Source organism: Apostichopus japonicus, chromosome 1 (genome assembly GCF_037975245.1).
Source record: "Apostichopus japonicus isolate 1M-3 chromosome 1, ASM3797524v1, whole genome shotgun sequence".
Taxonomy (NCBI): domain Eukaryota; kingdom Metazoa; phylum Echinodermata; class Holothuroidea; order Aspidochirotida; family Stichopodidae; genus Apostichopus; species Apostichopus japonicus.
In genome coordinates, this window is record NC_092561.1 from 6,224,718 (window position 1) to 6,252,475 (window position 27,758).

The window sequence follows — 27,758 nt, forward strand, 5'->3', positions numbered from 1 at the left end:
TTTGTCCGACCTTCGAGAGCATTAATTCGACATAATGTCGATTTCAGGACTTTTGGCTCGTTATGCGTGCCGTATAGGATTGGCGTACTACAGACAAGCCTATACAAAGGTGTTTTAGATCTCTTCCTTTCGCAATTAATTCATACATCCTTGCATATTTATTGATATATACTTTGTTTCCGCATGTAATCAAAACAAATAAATGAAATGCAATAACATAATATATGACTCTTTTCTGCAGCTCGTTCTGCGTCCGGTGGTTGTTCACATCACGTATTAAGTCGATGTAAGATATCAGGCAATGTGAGTATTAGTTTTCATTGTATTCTCCCAGTGGCCCCCACCAGCCTACCCTCCCCCCCCCCATCTCCTCTCTCTCTATACTCTCCCTGCCTCCTATAATACCCTTTGCTCCATCCCAATGTTTCTGTTTTCTCTGGACCTCACAGAACCTCAATTGAAAACCCTTGTAAAACAAGTACAATAAGCATGTCATATCCCAGATCTGTGGATACAATCTCCCTGTGCTAAAATTCTTTGTATAGCCTACAATACCACATCGTTTATACAAATCAAACATTTCCATCGAATAAAGTGTTAATAATAATTATTAACACCATTTTCAAATTTAACTCAATCACCGCCCGACAAATAATATAATCACGATGAACGAAAAAGAAAAGAAAAAAAGAGAAAAATGAAAGATAAAAAGAAAGAGAGATTGAGACAAAATGATGAGCTAAGCGCACATACACTTAACAATACAGTTAAATTAATGTATATGGTAAAGATGCGCGTGTATATGCCATGGGACGCATGCGCATCATTTTAAGTTGTTCTTATTCTATTTGCGTTACCTAGGATACCGATGATAGTCACTCATAGGCAGTTATCTTTTGATTCGGATAAACTCGGCTTGATTTTTAAACTGTTTAACAGGAGGAAAAAGGAAAGACCTAAGTTTGAAAATGGATGTTGTTTTTCCTGCGCTCGCCTTCATAGCAGCCATCTTCCCATTCACGGGTGAGTATATATATCTTTGCTCTTTGTTCGTAAATTTGTCTCTTTAACAGTAAATCAATAAAATGGTAATTCGTCCATAAAGTGTAAAATTCGCTTTTAGAACACATTATTCAATCTTGATAGATGAAAATTGATGTAACCGTATAGATTGTTGCCATCATGACATTAAAAGCAGTTGTTGTAAATTTGAACAGTATTAGTCAAATTAAAAGATGACGTATAATTTCCAGGGTAGTGAAGCTGATCTAAGGGTGTGGTTCGAGGAGGGGGGGGGGGTCCCTCCGCATTATATTATCACGTTAACTTGTGCCTTATTATATGTCTAATTTAAAAAAAAAATAGTTGTGAGAGAGGAGGAGGTGGAGGGGGTGTGGTTGGGAATGGTGTGGAATTGCGTTTGCCTTTCTTCGTTCAAACGATGTGTGCCCGACGGGGAGGGGATGGGGTTTAGGATGAGGACCGGGGTTTGGAGTATCACTCTATCAAATATACTTATTGGCTATTTCACTTTCTTGACTCAATCATTGTCTCCAAATGTTACATTTGACTATGATGACCGGACAGGCGCGTAGCCAGGAATTTGCCAAGGGAGGGGCGAAACTGTAGATTCGGCATTGCAAACTATCTAAGCGTAGCGCCACCATAATTGGCGCGAAGCGTACAAGAACATTTTGGCTGAATATGCCTCCCAGATCGTTGGAATGATGGCACTTCCCAGGCCTTGTAAGTTGCATCTAAGCATTTTCTCTTTGAAAATGCTAGCGATATCATAAAAACATATGCTTAAGGGGGGCGGCTTCCCCCTTCGCGCCCCCCTCCCCTTGGCTACGCGCCTATGACCGGAGTTCCGAGTGCTAGATAGTTCAAATCATTTTCGGTAGCAAAATGTTCCTTCTATGCAGATCTATACAATAAAGTAACCAGAACATTATGACAGTATAGTATTATGGGAGGGGTGCTGAAAGAGTGACGGGCAGGGGGAGGGGTGGGGAAGATGACGGGAACCTAGTCCACATCAGATATATAGGGAAGACGCTTTTAGAAAGAACACCGTGTCTGTTTACTCCAACAGGCTGGAGTCAAATAATCATCAACGCGGTCTTGTTTGTTTGATTTATTCGCACTCAGATTGTTCAAGATACAAAAACAAAAAAAAATTACAAAGATATAATAGACAAATTGGACGGAATTGAAAAGTACAAAAAGAGTAACAGGAGCTAAACCCATTAGGCTGACAGAATGTCGGCCCATTTCCAATGGGGCCCTATATCCATCCTCACCATGGCTACCCCAGTCTGAGATATTCTCTGTTCTGTTGTTGTTCTTTATATATTGACCTGTTTGATTTTTTACCATAGAGAGTGGTTCATACAAGCCGAATGCTGAACGAATGATTCGAGACCATATCTTACATGACCGGAATTATTCTTCACGTGAGAGACCAGTTCTCAATGCTAGTGATACGCTAGAGGTGACCTTGTGTGTATTCCTAAATGCTATGCTGCACTTGGTAGGTTTATTTGCCAGTTATATCTCGTTAGATAGGCGTATGAGTAGCCTTACTTTCATTACGAACTAGATATGTTACGGAGGGCCAAACTTTCCATAAATTTCGAAAACTATAAAATAAGATGGCATTTGTTGTACCGGCATTTCGATATCAGCTTGTTACAGTATGCTATTACTATGACGTGTTACATATATGAGCGTGTCATTCTTGGATATTGGCATGGTGAAGACACACACGAAAAACACTAACCGACAATGCAGGCTAAATCCCGCCTTAGAGTTTTGAACAATAAGGCGCCTCTATCGTCTGCAAACATTACATGCAGACTTACACGCCATTTGTTTCATAAATACCGAAACACGTTTCAATATGTCAAAGGTGATTTAAAGGACTGGTTCAGTTGCCATACATGTTTATGTAATATGAAAGGGAACAATAAAAGAATCACACTGGTGAAAAAACTGTTCAAATATCTTTTTCGGTTAAAGAGATATTCAAGTGTAAAGTTTTATCAGATTGTGTAGAAACTGCTGAAATCTGACTAGCTGTGATGTCACATCCTCACATTCCTGAAAAGTCTTTGTTTTTTTCTAAATATTTTGTGAGATTTCATGACTTTCAACCAAAAGATATGTCAGGAGATCTCATATTTGTCAAAGGAAGTATTTGAGATCAAACATCTTATATCTGAAGAATTATTGATTATATGATTTTCAAATGTGTTAAAAAATGTAAATACTTTTTAAAGAAATATTCACACATGTTAAAGAAGTGAGGATGTGATATCACACCCTCACATTTAGTCTTTCTACACCAGTCATTTTTTTCTTCAAAGTGTCATATCTCCTTAACAGAGAATGCTATCATGGTAGTTTCTTCACTGTTCTTTTTGTCTTTTTGTGTTCTTTCATACAAAATAGACATGTCAAACACCTGAACCAATTCTTTAAGAGTGTCCGAATTAGAATCAACATAGCCTACTGCAAGATGACTAATTTGCGCTTTCCCTAATTTTGATCTGTACATGTCCTTAGCCAAACTTAGGCCGGGTTGATTGAAAAAAATATGAAAATAGCGTTCCAAGACACGCCTTTTAACACTTAAATATCTCCTAAATGGAACTTTATTTTTCTTAGCTGTTTTGGGGGAGTTTGTTCTTTTTACAATGATCTCTGTCTTTTAGTCCAAACATGACGGATATATGGGTTTGTGTTCCTTATCTTAAATCGCGATATACCGTTAAGTGCATATTTCCCATTTACGCTGTCTATCTGGGCATTATGAATGGAGGTTCTCGCGCAGAGAAATATTTGATTAGTAATCAAATCTATACAGTGACCAATTTTTGTTCTTTTTAATGCTGTCATCTTTTGCCACTTTTTCGTTTTGCAGAATCAAAAGGACCAGACCATCAAAACAGCTACGTGGGTAGCTTTTGTAAGTACTAGGAATGTTAAAATTGAGAGGGCGCTGGTAACTTATTGTCACTCCTCAGATAAAATCTACTCTGAGATTCAACACACTTGTTTCATGAAAGATATGTATATAAAAAAAACTAAGGGGAAAAGGCAATAACTTGTTACGTTGGAACGATATTTGTTGTCAAATAGAAACCTTAATTGGAATCATTATGAAGGACAAAATTTGCAGGTTCTCTTCTTGCATGCATAGTTACCAGTGGAGTCAATTGTGTAGCTATGGTGATATGGAACGATTTGTACAGTTTTGCGAAAACTCGAACCTCAAAAGTACCCGTTTTAATTTATTAATTTAATTTAGATAAAAACATGAAGCTCCTTTCTTGAGAAATTTGCAGCAAAGAAGTACATGCACTTTTCTTGAAGAATTACAAAAAAAAAGTGTAAACATTAAGTTTCGTATTGTTGAAATAAATTTATAAAATTAAACTACTGGAATTTGTGGTACAGAGTGCATTTTCGTCAGGAAGTTTGGAGGTGATTTTGTGAAATGATGGTCCCACAAAACAATGTCACACTGCCCCTTTAAGATTGTGCATACCCCTCCCCCCCCCCCTCTTCCTGTATAGTACACATATCTCAAACTTGCTAGACGTGACACTTGACTGGCGTCAATGAATGGATACGAGGGACTGAATACAATGCTTTGCTTCCATCCAAACCAACAGAAATGGACCGATCCTCGACTTACTTGGGACCCGAAAGATTTCGATGGTCAGGACTTAATTGTTCTTCACCATGATGAAGTTTGGTTACCTGTCGTTCACCTAGGAAATGGGTAAGAAGAAATAAGTTTAGAAAAGAAATTTAAGCGGTCACATTTTTGTTTTAAACAGAAAGATGAAGGTTTTGTTTTTGATCTGCATATACGGTCTTATGACTTTCTTCTCGGATACCGATTCCATTACTCCCACCCCACCCCACCCCCACCTCCCTTCCACCGTTTTCAACCTCTCACAAAAATTCAAAAGTAGTTATTTGCACAACCTTGCGTTTAGACATGGGGAGGATGCTCATTAGACCCCCCCCCCTCCCTACCTATATTGATAGTTTGCTTCAACAACCCTAAGGACACACCCTCTCCTTTGAGAAATCCTGATCCACCCTGACATTTTAATATTTCTGTAATTCATTCCTTATCTTATGGTGTATCGTTTACGTTTTTGTTTCTTTTTGTCCTCAAAGGTTAGAAACAGTAACTGTTATTAATCCCAGTCATGGTCGGGTCGTACTTGCATCAACAGGTGAAATCTATCTCGGATCTGCTTTTATCCAATCGTCGTACTGTCCAATAAGGTAAGACTTTCAGGGCATGCGCACTTTTTGATCTTGATTAAGTAGATTATTAAACAGTGGCAAACTCCCCCCCCCCCCTCCCCAAAAAATAAATAAATTAAAAAATTGCTGCTGACGGATTTCTTTAGTCCATGAAAGTAAAGAGGAGTAGGGGACGGGGGGGGGGAGGGGTTGGAAAACGGAAGAGGGAGACACAGAAGGTTGCAGGGATAAGATGAAAAAATAATTGTTTAGTAAAAACCAATAAACAATTAATCATGTATATTTTGCACAAGCTTGATAAGTTCCTTCAACAGTACAAAATATCGTTAACTTTTTGGGGGCGAGGTAGAGAAGGGTGGGGTGGGTGGGAGTTCGTCACCCGAAGAATTAAATTTTTTTAAATGCTACGGTGAGTCATTTCGACTATTTTATGGCTAAAGATTGACATTATTGGTGTCGCCAAAATATTTTGGAGTCTCTGAAAAAAAATCGTTGAAAAGCAAATGGGGAAATCTTGACTATAATTAATTCAAAAAGTAAAATAAAATATAACACCATTTTGAAATTAAACACTTATAATCATACAACAAAGTCTCAAATAGGCAGGTGGTAAACACCCCCCCCCCCCCGTAGACCCCTTTGTCAGATCATGACATCCTTTACTGGAGGGTCTCCAAGATGATGGAGGTGAAAATTTGGGTCACCATGAAAGAGTTCGAAGACACCATTTTCACTTTGTGAATAAAACAACTAATAAATCCCCTATTAAGCGATGCTAAATGATCGTACCGCATACATCTCGTAGCTATATGGAAGGGGGTATGGAGAGGGTGGGATGGGATGGGCGGAGCTTGTCCAGTAAAGTTTAAACATTTAATTTCTTGGTCAGAATGGTGCCAATGTTACAACCCATCGCAATATGAAGTTTATATATAGTCTTCTGGACAGAACCCTCTCCACCCCTCTCCCGCTCTCTCCACCTCTCTTTATTTCTGTTTCTTTCATTCTTTCTTTCCCTATTTCCTTTTAATAGGATCAAGTACTTTCCTTTCGATAGCCAAGTTTGTCAGTTGAAGTTCAACTCGGGGAATATTCCAGCTGAAAAGCTGCTTCTTAAAGCCGGTGTGGCCATTATGAGTCCGGCTCTCTCTTCTTCAGAATGGCAAGTATTGGCGATGAACGGAACAGAACGGATCTTCTACGAAGATGACGTCATAAGCAACAGACCCATGTTGCCATATTCTCAAGTCCGTTTCTGTCTATACTTGAAACGCCATCCAAGGCACTATATCCTACTGTTAATTATTCCGTCCACCATTTTGAATTTGATGACCATAATGACATTCCTCTCTCCAGCCGATAGCGGAGAGAGAATGTCTTTAAGTGTCTCCATGATTTTAGGATTAACCGTCTTTCACTTACTGGTAGCCGACATGCTCCCTGTAACAGAGGGACGCGACAACCCCATCCTGAGTAATTATTTAACTGGCAATTTTGTACTCTCTGTTCTGGCCATACCATGTTCACTCTATAGTGTTAATGTTATGTGCAGTTATGATAATAATGTTAAGACCAATCAAATCCTAGCTGGTATCATGTACTTCATGCGGTTCTTTGGCATCTTGAAGAAACCTAAGAAAATGTCTGCAAAAGTGACCGTCGACGAATTTTTAAGACAGGATTCGTTACCATGTGATGACGTCATCAACGGACGACCAGACGAGCGAAAGGATATAACTGAAAACCGACAAGTGCATCGTGGGCTGTCGGATGGACAACTGCATATGCATAAAAAGGTACACATAGGTTGATTTCATAATTAGTAATATCTCATTGAATATAGTTTATAAACTCTCCAGACCGGCACAACTTGGCTCCTTTCTTCAGATAAAATATATTAACGCTAGATATAAGCGGGGTTTTTATTTTAGTCTGACGTATGATTTCAGTATGCGCATGTGTAGAAGAATCATTACATGGCTCAACATTTTGAAATGTTTTACCTCTCACCAGTACTTTTATTCTTATCTCTTCATTTATTTTTCTTCCTCTCATTTTTCTTCTTCTTCTGTAAATTTTCTTCGACAGAATATAGATGAAGCTCGTTTGGTAGCCAACGCGTTGGATCGAATATTTTTCGTGATATTCCTTATGGCTATTATTGGTATGTTTGTCCTCATGGTGATCAAGTTCCGGTTTGCTGCAAATAGTCATATCACGGGAGGGTGCTATTGAAAACACATGAAGAGGATGATGCTATATCGACGGTATAATTAATGAGAGAAAACATAATATAATCAAACGCACAAAGTGGTAATGAAATATAAATGTACTGTAGAAAAGGACACATGAAAAAATGTTAACACCTTTTTTTCCCTGTAGTCTGTCTACTCTTCACAATTCAATCAATGGAAGAATCTTTACCATGATGACGTCACCATTGCTGACATTACGTCATCCATTGCCAAAACCACTCATCATATATGGAAGTGTTATATGTGGAACGCGAAAAGGGAAAACATTATACCGAGCTTTACCACGCGACGACTTCTTTACTTATGGTAGCATATATAGCCTGTGCAACTTCCCATTGATTTACGTACTACGGGATATGTACGCACTGTGCACATGGTTAACCTGCTCTGACCTCCACAGTCATAAAATAACACCAATTAGATCAATTTGTGATTAGAATGTTCTTCATATAATGTACTGTAAACATCCAGGTGACATTCACAAACCTAATCCCGTGGGGTATCTTAAAGCTGCTCAAGTGTCTCTTTTCGGTTCTTTGAGAATTATTACCGGTACCAACGTATACGCTACTGCATGTCCAGCTGATTTACAGTTGTCATGATATTTTGCCCTTTTCGACGTTCCAAACGGCTATGTATTTGTATGATCATGAACGTCTAGTGTACTATTTAAGCTCTAAAAAAGCGGAAGACAAAAAAACAAAAAAAAAATAGAAGAAGGCAAAAAACACTGTAATTTTTGTTATTGTGTGCTGTAGAAATAATGTAGTGATATAAAGTAGGACGCATGTTATCACTTTATGTTTATCTCTGACAAGCAACAAATGTATACAAACTGGCAAGAAATCCAAAGAAAAATAAAAGTAAATGTTTATGAGTAAATTCTTTGTCTCTTTTCTTTATTCCTGTTTTTCCAAAGTTGCGACCTGTAGATATGTTTACAGGGCCGTAGCCAATACCTGAAAGTGTAACTTTGCCTGGCGTATGTAAGCATAGCATAGGCCTAAGTTAACCCTATATGTTACACACTAATGAATGTATTAACTGTTAGTATAGCAGTTAGGCCCTAACTTTTAAGCCTAGTACGTATTTCTGACGGTGCCATAGAAATTGAACTATATAGGAAAAATGCTGACACAGTGTATCGCCGTGTGTTTAAGTAGTAAAGCCTTGAAAATAGTGAGGGCGCTTTGCGTTGTAAGGCAAAAAGCCAGATCATTTGTACGTCTTCATACATACATTGTACAATCGACTTTGAAACTGAATTCAATGTTACCCGTTTTTTTGTTGTTGAAAGAGTAGGTGCCTATAAGGCCTTGCCCTCAATTCACGGTAGTTTTTCCGAGTCAAATCCCAGCACGGTCATACAACTTCCTTCCGAATTTGCTGCTTACTTTTGCTACTCCTTCAGCTATAGTAGGCTTGATGCCCTTTGAAAATCTGTCCTTTTCAAACTTCGGGCAAACTCTACACGAACATAGCTATTAAGCCATGAAAGGTGTGTACGCGAAAACCATAGCTAAACCTTACAAAAGTTCAACTAATTCAAACTCAAACCCAATCACCATATCCCCCCTCCCACACCCCCACACACTTATCTACCCTACCCGACAACATTACGAGTCCCACTCATGGCTGGGTACCGCAGATGAAACAAGTTATTGAAATAAATAAAAACCAAATCAATCCATTTATTTTGCCACTATGTGTTTTATATATCATGTTTTGTTCTCACATATCTCACAAGATATTCGAAGAATAATTAAGATCCCAGACAATATTTCTTGGACTTTTCCTGACCGCGATATTGGTCATGTTAATTTTGATGGTTCTCCATCCTAGACATCCCAGACCAGCATGTCAGCGGAGTGGATTGTGAGATATTTGAAAACAACAGGACGGTTGACTTCTCATGAGATTGTTGCCGGTTCTAAGATGGATTTATACGGGTTCGGGTCGGAGGTAGGGAGAAGATGATACGCCGGACAGGGAGGAAGCGAAGTGCGTAAGAGGGACAGCCACCCCCTCCTCCGCCCCCCCCCCCCAAAAATATTAATAATAATAAAAGCAGAACCTCCAACCTTCCATTTTAGAACCTTTAAAGTTTATCCGGGCTGGTCTGACATTGCAAGGAAGGAGTCAAAATATGTCATCCATTTTCAAAGTTTTCAACAAACATTTTAACCAAGCAACTTACCTCAGCCATTCGATTGTGTAACTTTGTAAAGATCTTCGAATAATTTGTACGGTTAGAGTTTTGACAACTTTTCAATCAATATTATCATTTTGAACATTTTTGGGGCCAAGGCTTATGATCGTTTGGAACTTATGCAGTTGAACTGGACGAACCGGAATCCAATTTATGATAATTAGAAAGAGGATTTTCTTATGAATTTTTGTATATCTCCTCTGAATTACGACAGAGAGATATAAACAGTAGGAAGGCGATGGGCAGTACGATGAAAAAAAGGTACAGGCGTTCAGTAGGTAAAACTTTGCTTACTCAATTAAATCACTTAGCAATAATGAATCTCATTAACAAAGTTTAAATATTGGTTTGTCTCTGAAAAGACATAATTTATTCTACACAGATCGAATCGTGTGAACATCTATTCAAGGGGATTAATTTCATAATGCCATGCAAAATAGATAGCACCGTTTCTAGCTCTCTAATAAATTGATTTAATTCAAACACATTTCGACCAATCACAATAATCTTTCTCTTTTTAAAATTAATACAGGCCATAACCAACTCTATCTCTTGGCTGCCATTACATGCGCAAAACAATAACCCTTAATCTGATTGATACCAATCACAAAATTTGGCTTTATTCTATTAAAAATGTATTTATGTCTTCCCTCATCTTTTTTATCATCTTTTATAGATAACCCACTCTTAGATAGTCACCAGTGGGTGCTCATTGCCTACTATATTACTAGACCACGTTTCTTCCTCACCACCAACCCCTCACCCACCTCCCCCCCCCCAATCCCCAACCATATAATTCAAAGGACTTGTATTGACAACATCAGAATGATAAAAACCCAGTTTCTATTTAATAAAGTTGCTAATATTGTCAATACAAATGCTCTGAAGCATAACCTGAATGTACAATGTTTACTACTGGTGGTACTAGTACTACATACACTGGCAAAATATTATTTTCCATTAATTGTGAAAACACTCTCATGATTTATATTGCTTATCCAACAAAACTGGCAGCATCCAAACCATTTTAGCTCTGAATTTCTTAACAAGATTTCCAACATGCTGCGCTACCATGGGTTTTGACATATATCATACTTGTGTCTAACTATTGAGACCACGGTACGTAGCCTATCTCTCTTACCAAAAAATCTCAAATTTTAAACATTGAAAATTCTAACCTGAGAGCTGGCACGTACAAATGCTAACAAAATGTACCTTCAGGACTTAAGATTGAAATGGAGTAAAAAATATAAACAAATCATATTTTCGCGATGGACAAAGATGAAAATCATTGATTATTCATTTTTTAAGATTCAATCGATAAAATACTTGCGACTGGTGTTAACTTTCGCCTAAGGCACAATTTGGCAGCAAAAAAACAAACAGAAAAGACTTCTGTATAGATCTCAAACTTACCCACTTAAAATCTTGTTACAGAAAAAAAAAAAAACAGAAATTGGGTTAAAGAAAGAGAGAAAAGAAGAGAGATGTTCATGTCAAAGAACATCACAACTTTGTTGTCAGATTTTGGTATTTTCAGTATCTTTTCCATTTGGTCTAATTTGCATTTATCGAGGTAAAGATGCAAAACGTACATTATTATTACAAAAAACACATTCACCCAAGAAAAGTTATAATTTCTTCAGTACTGTAGGGAACAAAACTAATTCTCAATTTGTTCTCTCCTTCTGCATTTTTGTCTCATTTGAAGGAGGCTGTGTTGAGAGCATAAAGAATGCACAACAATAATGTTGAGTACAAGCACAGGTACTAAGTCATGCACTGGTGTGTACTTAAATACTTGAGTACAACAGCAGGAGTTTGTGTACAAGTAGAATGAAATGATGAAATGATGGTCCCACAAAACAATGTCACACTGCCCCTTTAAGATTGTGCATACCCCTCCCCCCCCCCCCCCTCTTCCTGTATAGTACACATATCTCAAACTTGCTAGACGTGACACTTGACTGGCGTCAATGAATGGATACGAGGGACTGAATACAATGCTTTGCTTCCATCCAAACCAACAGAAATGGACCGATCCTCGACTTACTTGGGACCCGAAAGATTTCGATGGTCAGGACTTAATTGTTCTTCACCATGATGAAGTTTGGTTACCTGTCGTTCACCTAGGAAATGGGTAAGAAGAAATAAGTTTAGAAAAGAAATTTAAGCGGTCACATTTTTGTTTTAAACAGAAAGATGAAGGTTTTGTTTTTGATCTGCATATACGGTCTTATGACTTTCTTCTCGGATACCGATTCCATTACTCCCACCCCACCCCACCCCCACCTCCCTTCCACCGTTTTCAACCTCTCACAAAAATTCAAAAGTAGTTATTTGCACAACCTTGCGTTTAGACATGGGGAGGATGCTCATTAGACCCCCCCCCCCTCCCTACCTATATTGATAGTTTGCTTCAACAACCCTAAGGACACACCCTCTCCTTTGAGAAATCCTGATCCACCCTGACATTTTAATATTTCTGTAATTCATTCCTTATCTTATGGTGTATCGTTTACGTTTTTGTTTCTTTTTGTCCTCAAAGGTTAGAAACAGTAACTGTTATTAATCCCAGTCATGGTCGGGTCGTACTTGCATCAACAGGTGAAATCTATCTCGGATCTGCTTTTATCCAATCGTCGTACTGTCCAATAAGGTAAGACTTTCAGGGCATGCGCACTTTTTGATCTTGATTAAGTAGATTATTAAACAGTGGCAAACTCCCCCCCCCCCCCTCCCCAAAAAATAAATAAATTAAAAAATTGCTGCTGACGGATTTCTTTAGTCCATGAAAGTAAAGAGGAGTAGGGGACGGGGGGGGGAGGGGTTGGAAAACGGAAGAGGGAGACACAGAAGGTTGCAGGGATAAGATGAAAAAATAATTGTTTAGTAAAAACCAATAAACAATTAATCATGTATATTTTGCACAAGCTTGATAAGTTCCTTCAACAGTACAAAATATCGTTAACTTTTTGGGGGCGAGGTAGAGAAGGGTGGGGTGGGTGGGAGTTCGTCACCCGAAGAATTAAATTTTTTTAAATGCTACGGTGAGTCATTTCGACTATTTTATGGCTAAAGATTGACATTATTGGTGTCGCCAAAATATTTTGGAGTCTCTGAAAAAAAATCGTTGAAAAGCAAATGGGGAAATCTTGACTATAATTAATTCAAAAAGTAAAATAAAATATAACACCATTTTGAAATTAAACACTTATAATCATACAACAAAGTCTCAAATAGGCAGGTGGTAAACACCCCCCCCCCCGTAGACCCCTTTGTCAGATCATGACATCCTTTACTGGAGGGTCTCCAAGATGATGGAGGTGAAAATTTGGGTCACCATGAAAGAGTTCGAAGACACCATTTTCACTTTGTGAATAAAACAACTAATAAATCCCCTATTAAGCGATGCTAAATGATCGTACCGCATACATCTCGTAGCTATATGGAAGGGGGTATGGAGAGGGTGGGATGGGATGGGCGGAGCTTGTCCAGTAAAGTTTAAACATTTAATTTCTTGGTCAGAATGGTGCCAATGTTACAACCCATCGCAATATGAAGTTTATATATAGTCTTCTGGACAGAACCCTCTCCACCCCTCTCCCGCTCTCTCCACCTCTCTTTATTTCTGTTTCTTTCATTCTTTCTTTCCCTATTTCCTTTTAATAGGATCAAGTACTTTCCTTTCGATAGCCAAGTTTGTCAGTTGAAGTTCAACTCGGGGAATATTCCAGCTGAAAAGCTGCTTCTTAAAGCCGGTGTGGCCATTATGAGTCCGGCTCTCTCTTCTTCAGAATGGCAAGTATTGGCGATGAACGGAACAGAACGGATCTTCTACGAAGATGACGTCATAAGCAACAGACCCATGTTGCCATATTCTCAAGTCCGTTTCTGTCTATACTTGAAACGCCATCCAAGGCACTATATCCTACTGTTAATTATTCCGTCCACCATTTTGAATTTGATGACCATAATGACATTCCTCTCTCCAGCCGATAGCGGAGAGAGAATGTCTTTAAGTGTCTCCATGATTTTAGGATTAACCGTCTTTCAATTACTGGTAGCCGACATGCTCCCTGTAACAGAGGGACGCGACAACCCCATCCTGAGTAATTATTTAACTGGCAATTTTGTACTCTCTGTTCTGGCCATACCATGTTCACTCTATAGTGTTAATGTTATGTGCAGTTATGATAATAATGTTAAGACCAATCAAATCCTAGCTGGTATCATGTACTTCATGCGGTTCTTTGGCATCTTGAAGAAACCTAAGAAAATGTCTGCAAAAGTGACCGTCGACGAATTTTTAAGACAGGATTCGTTACCATGTGATGACGTCATCAACGGACGACCAGACGAGCGAAAGGATATAACTGAAAACCGACAAGTGCATCGTGGGCTGTCGGATGGACAACTGCATATGCATAAAAAGGTACACATAGGTTGATTTCATAATTAGTAATATCTCATTGAATATAGTTTATAAACTCTCCAGACCGGCACAACTTGGCTCCTTTCTTCAGATAAAATATATTAACGCTAGATATAAGCGGGGTTTTTATTTTAGTCTGACGTATGATTTCAGTATGCGCATGTGTAGAAGAATCATTACATGGCTCAACATTTTGAAATGTTTTACCTCTCACCAGTACTTTTATTCTTATCTCTTCATTTATTTTTCTTCCTCTCATTTTTCTTCTTCTTCTGTAAATTTTCTTCGACAGAATATAGATGAAGCTCGTTTGGTAGCCAACGCGTTGGATCGAATATTTTTCGTGATATTCCTTATGGCTATTATTGGTATGTTTGTCCTCATGGTGATCAAGTTCCGGTTTGCTGCAAATAGTCATATCACGGGAGGGTGCTATTGAAAACACATGAAGAGGATGATGCTATATCGACGGTATAATTAATGAGAGAAAACATAATATAATCAAACGCACAAAGTGGTAATGAAATATAAATGTACTGTAGAAAAGGACACATGAAAAAATGTTAACACCTTTTTTTCCCTGTAGTCTGTCTACTCTTCACAATTCAATCAATGGAAGAATCTTTACCATGATGACGTCACCATTGCTGACATTACGTCATCCATTGCCAAAACCACTCATCATATATGGAAGTGTTATATGTGGAACGCGAAAAGGGAAAACATTATACCGAGCTTTACCACGCGACGACTTCTTTACTTATGGTAGCATATATAGCCTGTGCAACTTCCCATTGATTTACGTACTACGGGATATGTACGCACTGTGCACATGGTTAACCTGCTCTGACCTCCACAGTCATAAAATAACACCAATTAGATCAATTTGTGATTAGAATGTTCTTCATATAATGTACTGTAAACATCCAGGTGACATTCACAAACCTAATCCCGTGGGGTATCTTAAAGCTGCTCAAGTGTCTCTTTTCGGTTCTTTGAGAATTATTACCGGTACCAACGTATACGCTACTGCATGTCCAGCTGATTTACAGTTGTCATGATATTTTGCCCTTTTCGACGTTCCAAACGGCTATGTATTTGTATGATCATGAACGTCTAGTGTACTATTTAAGCTCTAAAAAAGCGGAAGACAAAAAAACAAAAAAAAAATAGAAGAAGGCAAAAAACACTGTAATTTTTGTTATTGTGTGCTGTAGAAATAATGTAGTGATATAAAGTAGGACGCATGTTATCACTTTATGTTTATCTCTGACAAGCAACAAATGTATACAAACTGGCAAGAAATCCAAAGAAAAATAAAAGTAAATGTTTATGAGTAAATTCTTTGTCTCTTTTCTTTATTCCTGTTTTTCCAAAGTTGCGACCTGTAGATATGTTTACAGGGCCGTAGCCAATACCTGAAAGTGTAACTTTGCCTGGCGTATGTAAGCATAGCATAGGCCTAAGTTAACCCTATATGTTACACACTAATGAATGTATTAACTGTTAGTATAACAGTTAGGCCCTAACTTTTAAGCCTAGTACGTATTTCTGACGGTGCCATAGAAATTGAACTATATAGGAAAAATGCTGACACAGTGTATCGCCGTGTGTTTAAGTAGTAAAGCCTTGAAAATAGTGAGGGCGCTTTGCGTTGTAAGGCAAAAAGCCAGATCATTTGTACGTCTTCATACATACATTGTACAATCGACTTTGAAACTGAATTCAATGTTACCCGTTTTTTTGTTGTTGAAAGAGTAGGTGCCTATAAGGCCTTGCCCTCAATTCACGGTAGTTTTTCCGAGTCAAATCCCAGCACGGTCATACAACTTCCTTCCGAATTTGCTGCTTACTTTTGCTACTCCTTCAGCTATAGTAGGCTTGATGCCCTTTGAAAATCTGTCCTTTTCAAACTTCGGGCAAACTCTACACGAACATAGCTATTAAGCCATGAAAGGTGTGTACGCGAAAACCATAGCTAAACCTTACAAAAGTTCAACTAATTCAAACTCAAACCCAATCACCATATCCCCCCTCCCACACCCCCACACACTTATCTACCCTACCCGACAACATTACGAGTCCCACTCATGGCTGGGTACCGCAGATGAAACAAGTTATTGAAATAAATAAAAACCAAATCAATCCATTTATTTTGCCACTATGTGTTTTATATATCATGTTTTGTTCTCACATATCTCACAAGATATTCGAAGAATAATTAAGATCCCAGACAATATTTCTTGGACTTTTCCTGACCGCGATATTGGTCATGTTAATTTTGATGGTTCTCCATCCTAGACATCCCAGACCAGCATGTCAGCGGAGTGGATTGTGAGATATTTGAAAACAACAGGACGGTTGACTTCTCATGAGATTGTTGCCGGTTCTAAGATGGATTTATACGGGTTCGGGTCGGAGGTAGGGAGAAGATGATACGCCGGACAGGGAGGAAGCGAAGTGCGTAAGAGGGACAGCCACCCCCTCCTCCGCCCCCCCCCCAAAAATATTAATAATAATAAAAGCAGAACCTCCAACCTTCCATTTTAGAACCTTTAAAGTTTATCCGGGCTGGTCTGACATTGCAAGGAAGGAGTCAAAATATGTCATCCATTTTCAAAGTTTTCAACAAACATTTTAACCAAGCAACTTACCTCAGCCATTCGATTGTGTAACTTTGTAAAGATCTTCGAATAATTTGTACGGTTAGAGTTTTGACAACTTTTCAATCAATATTATCATTTTGAACATTTTTGGGGCCAAGGCTTATGATCGTTTGGAACTTATGCAGTTGAACTGGACGAACCGGAATCCAATTTATGATAATTAGAAAGAGGATTTTCTTATGAATTTTTGTATATCTCCTTTGAATTACGACAGAGAGATATAAACAGTAGGAAGGCGATGGGCAGTACGATGAAAAAAAGGTACAGGCGTTCAGTAGGTAAAACTTTGCTTACTCAATTAAATCACTTAGCAATAATGAATCTCATTAACAAAGTTTAAATATTGGTTTGTCTCTGAAAAGACATAATTTATTCTACACAGATCGAATCGTGTGAACATCTATTCAAGGGGATTAATTTCATAATGCCATGCAAAATAGATAGCACCGTTTCTAGCTCTCTAATAAATTGATTTAATTCAAACACATTTCGACCAATCACAATAATCTTTCTCTTTTTAAAATTAATACAGGCCATAACCAACTCTATCTCTTGGCTGCCATTACATGCGCAAAACAATAACCCTTAATCTGATTGATACCAATCACAAAATTTGGCTTTATTCTATTAAAAATGTATTTATGTCTTCCCTCATCTTTTTTATCATCTTTTATAGATAACCCACTCTTAGATAGTCACCAGTGGGTGCTCATTGCCTACTATATTACTAGACCACGTTTCTTCCTCACCACCAACCCCTCACCCACCTCCCCCCCCCCAATCCCCAACCATATAATTCAAAGGACTTGTATTGACAACATCAGAATGATAAAAACCCAGTTTCTATTTAATAAAGTTGCTAATATTGTCAATACAAATGCTCTGAAGCATAACCTGAATGTACAATGTTTACTACTGGTGGTACTAGTACTACATACACTGACAAAATATTATTTTCCATTAATTGTGAAAACACTCTCATGATTTATATTGCTTATCCAACAAAACTGGCAGCATCCAAACCATTTTAGCTCTGAATTTCTTAACAAGATTTCCAACATGCTGCGCTACCATGGGTTTTGACATATATCATACTTGTGTCTAACTATTGAGACCACGGTACGTAGCCTATCTCTCTTACCAAAAAATCTCAAATTTTAAACATTGAAAATTCTAACCTGAGAGCTGGCACGTACAAATGCTAACAAAATGTACCTTCAGGACTTAAGATTGAAATGGAGTAAAAAATATAAACAAATCATATTTTCGCGATGGACAAAGATGAAAATCATTGATTATTTATCATTTTTTAAGATTCAATCGATAAAATACTTGCGACTGGTGTTAACTTTCGCCTAAGGCACAATTTGGCAGCAAAAAAACAAACAGAAAAGACTTCTGTATAGATCTCAAACTTACCCACTTAAAATCTTGTTACAGAAAAAAAAAAAAACAGAAATTGGGTTAAAGAAAGAGAGAAAAGAAGAGAGATGTTCATGTCAAAGAACATCACAACTTTGTTGTCAGATTTTGGTATTTTCAGTATCTTTTCCATTTGGTCTAATTTGCATTTATCGAGGTAAAGATGCAAAACGTACATTATTATTACAAAAAACACATTCACCCAAGAAAAGTTATAATTTCTTCAGTACTGTAGGGAACAAAACTAATTCTCAATTTGTTCTCTCCTTCTGCATTTTTGTCTCATTTGAAGGAGGCTGTGTTGAGAGCATAAAGAATGCACAACAATAATGTTGAGTACAAGCACAGGTACTAAGTCATGCACTGGTGTGTACTTAAATACTTGAGTACAACAGCAGGAGTTTGTGTACAAGTAGAATGCCCTTTGTTATGAATGCGAGTACAAGCATGGGTACTTAATCTGGCACTAATGTGTACTAGAATACTTGAGTACAACAGCAGGAGTACCTGTACAAGTAGAATTCCCTTTGTTATAAATACGAGTATAAAGCACAGGTACTAAATCTTACACTAGTGTGTACTAGAATACTTGGGTACAAGTACAACAGCAGGAGTACGTTTACAAGTAGAATTCCCTTTATTATGAATACAAGTATAAGCACGGGTACTTAATCTTGTACTAATGTGTACTAGAATACTGGTAGAATTCCCTTTGTTATGAATAAGAGTACAAGCACAGGTACTTGGTCTTGCACTAGTGTGTACTAGAATACTTGAGTACAAATACGAGTACCAATCCATGAGTGCGAGTACTAGTACCGGCAACTATGCCAGAATATGAGTACAAATATGGACTCGATGCAAGAATGAGGTGAATAACATTTAAATATAGTAAAATCTCAATTATGGAGACAAGAAGTTGTTCAAGTATGGAATATAATCCATAGCGAATCCATATTCTCACACAACAGTGTACTTTGCTATGATAGAACAATCTTTTATGTATACCAACCAACTGCCACAAGGTATATGAATAACTTTCTCTTTGGTAAGGGGGAGAGAAATTCATTACCTGAGGTCACAACCGAACAAAAAAACTTCATACTAGTTCAGTGCAGAAGTTTGACAATTTCATCATCGGTAAATTAAATGTCCAACCTCTCAAGACAGATTACATATTCCATCTCGATGTCTTATCGTAATAAATAAATTTTTATACATTTCCCTTTTAATAGTTTCACCCGTTTTAAAATGCGGTATTTATGAATAAACACGGGGATACATATCGTTTTGTTTTCGTTAAATTAAAACAATCTCATACCAGCCCGTACGGCAAATTACGCCATGGCTAATTCATTGTGGGCTGCGTACCTGCCGGTGACGTTGTGGAATATCTGTCTCTCGATGTCTCCCATGAGGGAGCTGGCGCCAATCCGGAACAGCTTCGGAGTCAGCCAATCGTTGCCGAGTTCTTCCTTCATCAGAGCTAACCACGTGCAGGAATCCTTGGCGGTCCGTATACCACCGGCCGGTTTAAACCCAATCTGAAGAGAGGAATGAAAACAGAGACTGGATCGGTACTCTCAAATTTCTAGAATATATCTGTTGTTTTTCAGTGGTCGAGATTAACATTGGTTGACGATTGGACGATACCTTTTTCGATGCTTTATCGAACCTCCATGTGTCCTACTCGGTTTTGAAAAAACTTTTACAATCTAATCTGTGTGTCATCCATCTTATGGAAGTAACATAAATCCGTACTTTGTAGAAATTGAATAGTAGTTGGAGGCCTTTCACGTAGCAGCGTGAAATATATATGTCGTTTTCAGTGGTCGAGATTAACACTGGTACCGATTGGACGATACCTCTTTTGATGCTTTATTGAACCTCCATGTGTCCTGCTCAGTTTTAATCAAACTTTTACAACCTACTCCAAAGGGGACACAACCCTACTTTTGCAGGGATTTTGTATGCAACGAAATTGATTCCTGCCTGTCCCTTCTTCTTGATAAAATAATTTCAAACTATACTCATGTCGGTGGCAATTTTCCATACCTTTATAAGCTGTCATAGGTTTGGAGTCGTTTTTTTACACCATTCTGACCGAGCGATGGACTATTTAACAATTAACGGACATCTTGGAAATTTAACTAATTTAACGAGATGGTCCCAACCATTAAGCTGCTCTAAATAGGCTCATATGCTCAACAACAGCCAGTTCAAGGGATTGAAATTTCGTGAATTTTATGACACGTTTTAATTTTTCATAAATCTACAGAATATTTCGACTTTACGGGTAAAAAGCTTATCATTCCTGCGAAGACTTTGGTTGACTGTAATCACTGATTATTTTCTCTATGTACATTACTTTAAAAGTTCCTATCATGGTGAAGCATAAATATCACCAGATTTTGACACAAATACTAAACAAACTTGTCGCTTCAATGCCCATGTTTTATCCTCACCTTGTTTCCGGTCCTCTTGTAGTAATCCCTAATGGCTCGAACCATCACCAGTCCGACAGGTAGGATGGCATTGACTCCTTCCTTTCCGGTGGACGTCTTGATAAAATCAGCACCTGCAAGTTCAAAGTACAGGAAATTATTTCCGCATTACAATCTTCCCTGCCTATAGCTCATACTCCAGTCACCTGTTTTTGGCCAAAACACAGGGGAGATTGAAATATCTACCCGAGTTGGTAATGCTAGCCATACTGAACACTCCTCTGCACAAATTCATCACTAAAACACACAGCATACCATTTCAGTGGTCAAGCCAAATTTGTCTCTAAACAGGAAAGTAGTGCTGGCCATTAGAGCACTTGCGTTTACAATCATACGGTGGCTGGTCAATTAATAAGGTGCACCTCAAGGATGAATCTTAATGGCAGTACCTTGGGTAGTTTATACTATCATATAACAAATCATCACTGCTTGAGTGAACTTAAGGAATGTTTTTCTGTAGGCAGGTCTGACCACAAGAGGACCGCAGCAAAGCCGAGGCCGTCAATAAACACTTGGAAATGACGGCCAACAAGTCCCAAGTACTGTAGGTCTTGAGTGGATGGATGATTGTTACTGGAAAGACGAATCAGTGAAAGGGTTGTGGAAAAGGAGAAGGGGCGGGGAGAAGAATAGGGAGGGAAACAAAGGAGGTGATGATAATGATATATATGCTTATACTTGCAAATGCTGCAGTTTCACATCACACCTAACTGCTACCCAACCCCTTTTGAAAGTGGCAAGATGAAACCCAAGTCAGTTAGACAATATTCATTTACTTAAAGCATGATGGCAACCACGTTGATTCGATTACTCCGTGTTGGTTTATTTGAACACTGCTCACCTCCATCAAGTTAGGGAAATGGTAGCAATTTCATTTTGAACATTTCTTCTAGTATTATATGACAATGGCATACAAAGGAGAAGCCTAAGTGAGACCGTTTCCTTCACATCTGTCTTCTGAGCACCAAATGTGAAATCTGATTCGATAAAAGCACGGTTTCACATACTGTATTACTCACAAACCAAGATAAAAGCATCACAGCCATGAAAATGTTTTCAGCTGTGAGACCACGTAGCATGACATCCTGATTCTATCAATGGGTTCTACTGGGATAAATTAATGTATGACTTGCAAGGAACGTTGGTAGACTACAAAACTGGAAAACGTATTTCAAAACCATTTTTGGGTATAAATTCAAATGAAACAGCCTCTAATATTATCTTTAAAAAGTTTTTAAATTCAAGGTGAGGGGAAGAAGAACTTACCAGCCATCATAGCCACCATACTAGCCTTGTAAACAGTAGTCAAGGAACCAAGCTCACCGGTGGCCAGAATGACCTTCAGGTGGGCGTTGCCACAAGCAGCCCGGAACTGTTTGACCTCATCGTAGACGCCTGTCAGACAAAGGGATCAAAGTAACATTACTGCCCTACAGCAGCATCTAACATGGGATGGTGGGGGTGGGAGGAAAGGGGTGGTCTCCATCACTGCCCCCTTAATTGGAAAAACTATACATGGGTACATATATATGGCACCCTTTTGGTACATTTTGGCCATTGATAATAACCAGCTAGGAAAATAATTCTATGACAACAATGATGATGACAAAGATGAATGTATTTCTATGACGATCACAAAAACGTTTTGTCTATCTAAATTAATTTTCCTTAGACGTTTGTACGACCCTTACGAATCAGCCCTTTCCTCTTGATGCATGTTGCCTTTGACATGATGCAATTGATTCCAGCAGAGACAGTTGGAACCTCTTCCTGCTCTAAAAGATATATAAATTATATAAAACATCTGCTCTACGTACCTTCCCAATTTCCAGCCAGAGCGTATGCCCTGTTGATGACCACGTCGATCTCACCGGCTCCATCGTCCACGGCTTGACTGATTTCCACTAGCCTGTGCTTCAGGTGGGTTTGACCGGCAGGAAATCCAGTCGCAACTGGAAAACAAAAAGTATGAAGGATAGTTGCAGAAAGGTTGCCTTAAATGACACCTGTAAAAGTTTCTCTTTTCGGAGGGTTTAACAGACCTTCCATATCGACAAGGAGGGATACAAGAATTATGTGGTAGAGAGGATAATGAATATATAAATATATCTATATATATATCTAATTATCTATATATATATATATATATATATATATGTGTGTATATATAACTATGTATATATATATATATACATATATACCTGACGCAACGTACCTGACGCAACTGGAATGTGAGGAGCACCTGCCTGTTTTAAGGCCTTCACAGCGTCTTCAACTCTGGCAGGATAAACACAAACAGCACCCACAGTGAGACCTGAAAGATAGTCAAGTGTGATTAATAGTAAGGTCAGACCTGTTTATTGAGTTAAGTTGAAAGTGAGAACTGTAAAAGCAAGATGTGTGAAGTGTAAACTGTAAATTGAGACCGGTCAATTGATGTAAAACATGCAAATATGCAAAGTAAGAAAACATGTGAGGTTAGAATATGACAGTAGTCTTGATAAAGAGAGCTCTAAAGCCTCAGTGAATAAGTTCCCAGTGAATAAGTTCCCATTCTATCGTTTTGTCAGTCTTTGTCTAGTTTTGTTTTTTTGTTGGGGGGAGGGGATGGGGAACTTTGACCATGCCCCCCTTTTTCAAATGCTACTGTTCAATAACAGGGAAAGTTTTCTGAAATTTGGTTTAATTGCTAAACAGATTAAAAGGTGTATTATTATCACTGCTCAGTTTTTGTGAGTTACACACACAACTCCTGTAGAGCAACAAATTTATTCAATAACAAATCTGCCTAACATCCAAATTATTCATCTCCCTAACATCCAAAAGATTCCATACATGGAAGCATCAAGATATGAGCTCTTCATCCTCTTCATGTAATATATATACAGGATTCAAACCAGGAAAGGATTAAATCGCTACACAGATTACAAGGTATATCCTCACTGTTCAGTTTGTGTGAGTTACACACACAACTACTGTAGAGCACTACTCTTATTCAATAAGAAATCTGCCTAACATCCAAATGATTCCATTTACATGGAAGCACCAAGATATGAGCTCTTCCACTTTTTCAGGTACTATATATACAGGATTCAAACCAGGAAAAGGTTACACTACCTCTGTCCTCCATTCCAACTGCCTTCAGAAGATCAACCCTGATTGGATGCTTTGCTTTGTAGCATAACCGCTGCACGTTTGTGAATGTATCGTCGCCAGAGAGAGTGGTTAAGTCGATGCAAGTTGCGGCTTTGAGTAACCAGGCAACCTGAGCATAATGAGAGAAAAAAAAATAAACTGAAATTATTAGCTTACTACTACTACTGCTACTACTACTACAACTGACGTTTTGTTCGTGTCGCTACAAAATGCAGACAGTGCAATAATGAAACGTGATACCTTGTTATCTTTAGCTGGACCTGAGATGTCCATCGCTGTATTGTTTGTACTGTACACTGTGCTGTGGATAGTGACTGCAACTGCATGTACTGACTGTACACTAGTGTCTAATTACCGATGGTAGCAAGCTGTGTGTGTGTATTTTCTGGGATCGATGCTGGTGTCTAACACCTTTGTAACACTTCATTCGAAAGTAGGTCAGATTACCGGCATTAGACGTTTCTTTTTGCGCGAGTCTTCACACCCTTTAAATTTGTTACACTTGTAAAATTACACTTGTAAAATTTCATACTTCTTTAACTGATTATATGCAACTGTCAGGTTAAATTACTCCAGTTAGAAGACACAAACTAGACAATGTTCCAGAACCATCTTCCAATGAGCTAATTCATGTCACTGATTGGGGGAAACCTGTAGTGACCCAAACCATTCACTGTGCTTACTGTGTCTAGCATTTTTTAGACACATCTGGACTTTGGTACTATGGTCCATGCTACTTTGGTATGGTTCACACTAATTTGGTATGGTCCATGCTAATTAGGTTGACCTTACAGTGACCTAGTATATAAGTTGATGCTACTGGTAGCAATCTCTCTCTCTCTCATACCTGTTGCCATACAGATAAGACCAAGTGCTATGCTATATTGCCCTATGCTGGAACTTTACAGTAATGCATGCAGCTTGTGCTTTTAAGTTAGCCTAGCTAAGTAGCTGTTTGTCAAGAGATGGTGCACCATTAGTATACCTATTGATACTCTGCCTCTTATATTGCTACATGTAAATTTAGGACATTGCAACAGCTTGAAAGGTGTTGCTTACTGGTCTGACCTAGGACTGTAGGAGTTTTAGTGTGACAAGTGCACAGTATTAGCCAGTATTTCATATATTTGGCAATATTGGGAGGCAAGTTCTGATTGTAGATGGGATGACTGGAACACCAGATGATTACTGAATTATACTTGTTGAGGTTCAGTCGTTCCTGAAAGCAATCTTCAACCTACGCATGAAATACCAAGTATTTTGTCATTATGGCCTCTTAGAGGCCTAGCCTAAAGCTACTTGAGAGAAAGCCAAACCTGGTAGTTCTTCTTCACTCCCCTTCGAGTCTTTAACTCATTAGCCCGCTTGAAGGTGGCTGGCTTGTTGACTTTGTAATCGAAAAACCATGATGGATCTGATGAAACAATTACATGACAACAGAAGTGTCAACTCCATGCATGGGTAGAGGGATACTAAAGTCCAATTCAATTCAAATTTATTTCTCATAGTATCTTTCAGAAAAAATAACACACAGTACAGTAGAAAAATATGTTAATAATAGGCCTAATAGTTACTGTTAGGCCTATGATTGAAAGATACTAGAATACATAACATAGGCTAGGCTAGGCCCAGATAAGTAGCCAATAGATGTTAACAAGGCTCACAGTCACAGTGGTTAGTGACCATAGCTTGCATTAACCAGGGGTCTGTGCTTGGCCATAAAAATACAGTATTCCAGCTAAGTAGTGGGATTGGCCTGGGCTATGTCTTAAATGACATGATAAGAACGTTAATGCTTACCTACACTATAGTACAAGGCTTAGCCAAGGCATTAGTTAACAATAGGCCTTGGAATGGATGTAACATTGTAAGCATAGAGAGCTTAAGTACTTAGTTACAGTACTTATGCCTAACATTACTCGTTAGCATGGCCTTTGCTAGGTCTATTCTGAGCTGAACAGTTACGGGTCAAGTGACTTCTCGGATGTTTGTACACCGGACCAACGCAAAAAGACCTTGAACGTAATACAAACCATATTCAACACCAGGATTTCTTGCGGACATCTTGAATGACTACTAACACACACCTCATGTAAAGCGTCAAAGCACTGCTATCTCGAAACTTTACTGGGGTATATTACAAACATCAATATCGCTAAATCGGTACCTCAGTTGTTGGCATGATTTATATTTTATAGAACGCCAAATGGGAAATAATTTAACTGTGTAGTTGAAGAGCCCATGTGATTCCCGCCTGAACTTTAATTGTATTTAATTTAACGAAGATGTTTGTCAGGCATTAGGGTTATTAATATGATGACCAACTTTGGGCATAAAAGTTGGGCAAGTACTTCCCCTGTTATCTTTTGACATGTATTAGTAAGTAAACACGTGCATGAAAATAAATTTGAACTATTTATTTTGTTTTTAACTTTAAGATTTTCATTTCTTCAGTTTTGAAATTAGAAAGGAACTCTGCAAAGCCAACCTAAAAAAAAAGAAGAAGATTGTTATGAAAGTAGAAAAAAAAAAATTCCAATAGAACTGCTTTTCCCCATTGAGGAAACAACTTGAACACGATGATTGATATACCGTGTGTGAGCGTACAGTGAGAAAATATAGTTAAATTGACAAATAGTGTTAAAAGTTCAACAAGTAATATAAGGAAGGAGAATTTTGATATCAAGGATCTACAAATTCGGTTAACAGCAAACGAAATATATACTAGTATTATAATATGCTATATTGCATATTATCAATACTATTTTAGAACTTGGATTACTAAATACAGATTGTATAACATTTCTATACAGTCACACTCAAATAACTAACAATTTTGAATTTCGAAATTTATGAAGCATATATCCGCATATATAAAAGCGTCTTACTCGAGAAACTTTGATTACTCCTCCAGCAATAAAAAACGTCAAATCGTCCATAATTGTAGTCCATATATTAAGTATAGCTCTAAACTGAGATTGTACTAATAAATAATAATAAATTCAAAATTTTATTTTTGCAAATTAAATCAAGATATTAGATATATACCAGGAACAAAGAATAAAAGTTTCAGTATAGCCTGTGAATTGGCTTCTTCCATCTGCAAATAGGCTGAACAAAATATCGTCAATCATGGTCAAATTTCGTTTTACATCCGAGGCTGTCCTCGCTCTGTCTCGGCGAGTCTTGCTCTTAAGTTTCCTCTGTGAAGAGATAATGCCTATTTCGTCAACGAGTTACCGACTGTTCGGCGGTGTCGTATCTCTTCGACAAGCGGCCGGTTTCTTGTTCCACGCGATATTCTGCAAACTGTTTTAGAAATCGAACAGATAGTGACACTGAATGTGGAAACGGTGAGCTTTTCTTTATATTTTATATTTTTCCCCCAAAAAATGGACGTGAAATATTTTTCTTTCACTGTTTCCAGATTTTATGGTATAGGTGGAGGTGGAAGACTGGGGTGAGTGGGGGGAGGGGGGGGGGGGTATTTCTCTCACACCCCTGGATCTTCACCTGCTAATTACATTTTTATCTCTCTTCTCCTAATTTTATGGCTTTATAAAACAGACGTCAGCCTGTCACTTCCAGAGTCCCTACCATCGGCAGATTACGACCAATCTCTTTACGGGGAAATATTCGTAGCCTATGGAACTATCGAAGAACTGGATTTGGACTACCTACCGTGTGATTTGAAAGACCGGTTAGAAACGACTTACCAAAGTTTGTATTTTGCCATCCCTTACCGGAGCAATGGACATTCGGGATTACTCGTACTTGCGGAGATGACAGACGCAAAGAACCGTCTAACGCCACCGTTAGTGA

At 38.2% G+C, this 27,758-nt stretch overlaps 2 protein-coding genes across 2 annotated transcripts; one reads left to right on the top strand and one right to left on the bottom strand.

Moving 5' to 3' along the window:
- The first annotated feature begins 248 nt into the window (after positions 1-248).
- Positions 249-14,973, top strand: LOC139971877 (uncharacterized). The gene is made up of 11 exons (XM_071978673.1): positions 249-303; positions 862-1,023; positions 2,382-2,533; positions 3,926-3,970; positions 4,680-4,789; positions 5,197-5,307; positions 6,323-7,085; positions 7,378-7,484; positions 12,302-12,412; positions 13,426-14,188; positions 14,481-14,973. The coding sequence occupies exons 2-11, from the start codon at positions 969-971 to the stop codon at positions 14,625-14,627; spliced, it is 2,364 nt and encodes a 787-aa protein (XP_071834774.1). The 5' UTR covers positions 249-303; positions 862-968; the 3' UTR covers positions 14,628-14,973.
- A 2,222-nt stretch (positions 14,974-17,195) lies between these two features.
- LOC139965459 (deoxyribose-phosphate aldolase-like) lies at positions 17,196-26,129 on the bottom strand. Its single transcript, XM_071967820.1, has 8 exons — positions 25,970-26,129; positions 25,253-25,350; positions 23,898-24,045; positions 22,996-23,094; positions 22,598-22,732; positions 22,047-22,175; positions 20,742-20,854; positions 17,196-19,820 (listed from the first exon to the last, which is right to left on the bottom strand). The coding sequence occupies exons 1-8, from the start codon at positions 25,998-26,000 to the stop codon at positions 19,614-19,616; spliced, it is 960 nt and encodes a 319-aa protein (XP_071823921.1). The 5' UTR covers positions 26,001-26,129; the 3' UTR covers positions 17,196-19,613.
- Between the last annotated feature and the right edge of the window lie 1,629 nt (positions 26,130-27,758).

Bases quoted from the DNA above. Each gene is read 5' to 3' on its own strand.
- LOC139971877 (XM_071978673.1), top strand. From the start codon at position 969: ATGGATGTTGTTTTTCCTGCGCTCGCCTTCATAGCAGCCATCTTCCCA. The intron at 1,024-2,381 runs GTGAGTATATAT...TTTTTACCATAG, and splicing joins AGCCATCTTCCCATTCACGG to AGAGTGGTTCATACAAGCCG. The intron at 3,971-4,679 runs GTAAGTACTAGG...CCAAACCAACAG, and splicing joins CAGCTACGTGGGTAGCTTTT to AAATGGACCGATCCTCGACT.
- LOC139965459 (XM_071967820.1), bottom strand. From the start codon at position 26,000: ATGTCCGCAAGAAATCCTGGTGTTGAATATG. The intron at 24,046-25,252 runs GTTTGGCTTTCT...CATTATGCTCAG, and splicing joins GAGTGAAGAAGAACTACCAG to GTTGCCTGGTTACTCAAAGC. The intron at 23,095-23,897 runs GTAGTGTAACCT...ACTATCTTTCAG, and splicing joins AGTTGGAATGGAGGACAGAG to GTCTCACTGTGGGTGCTGTT.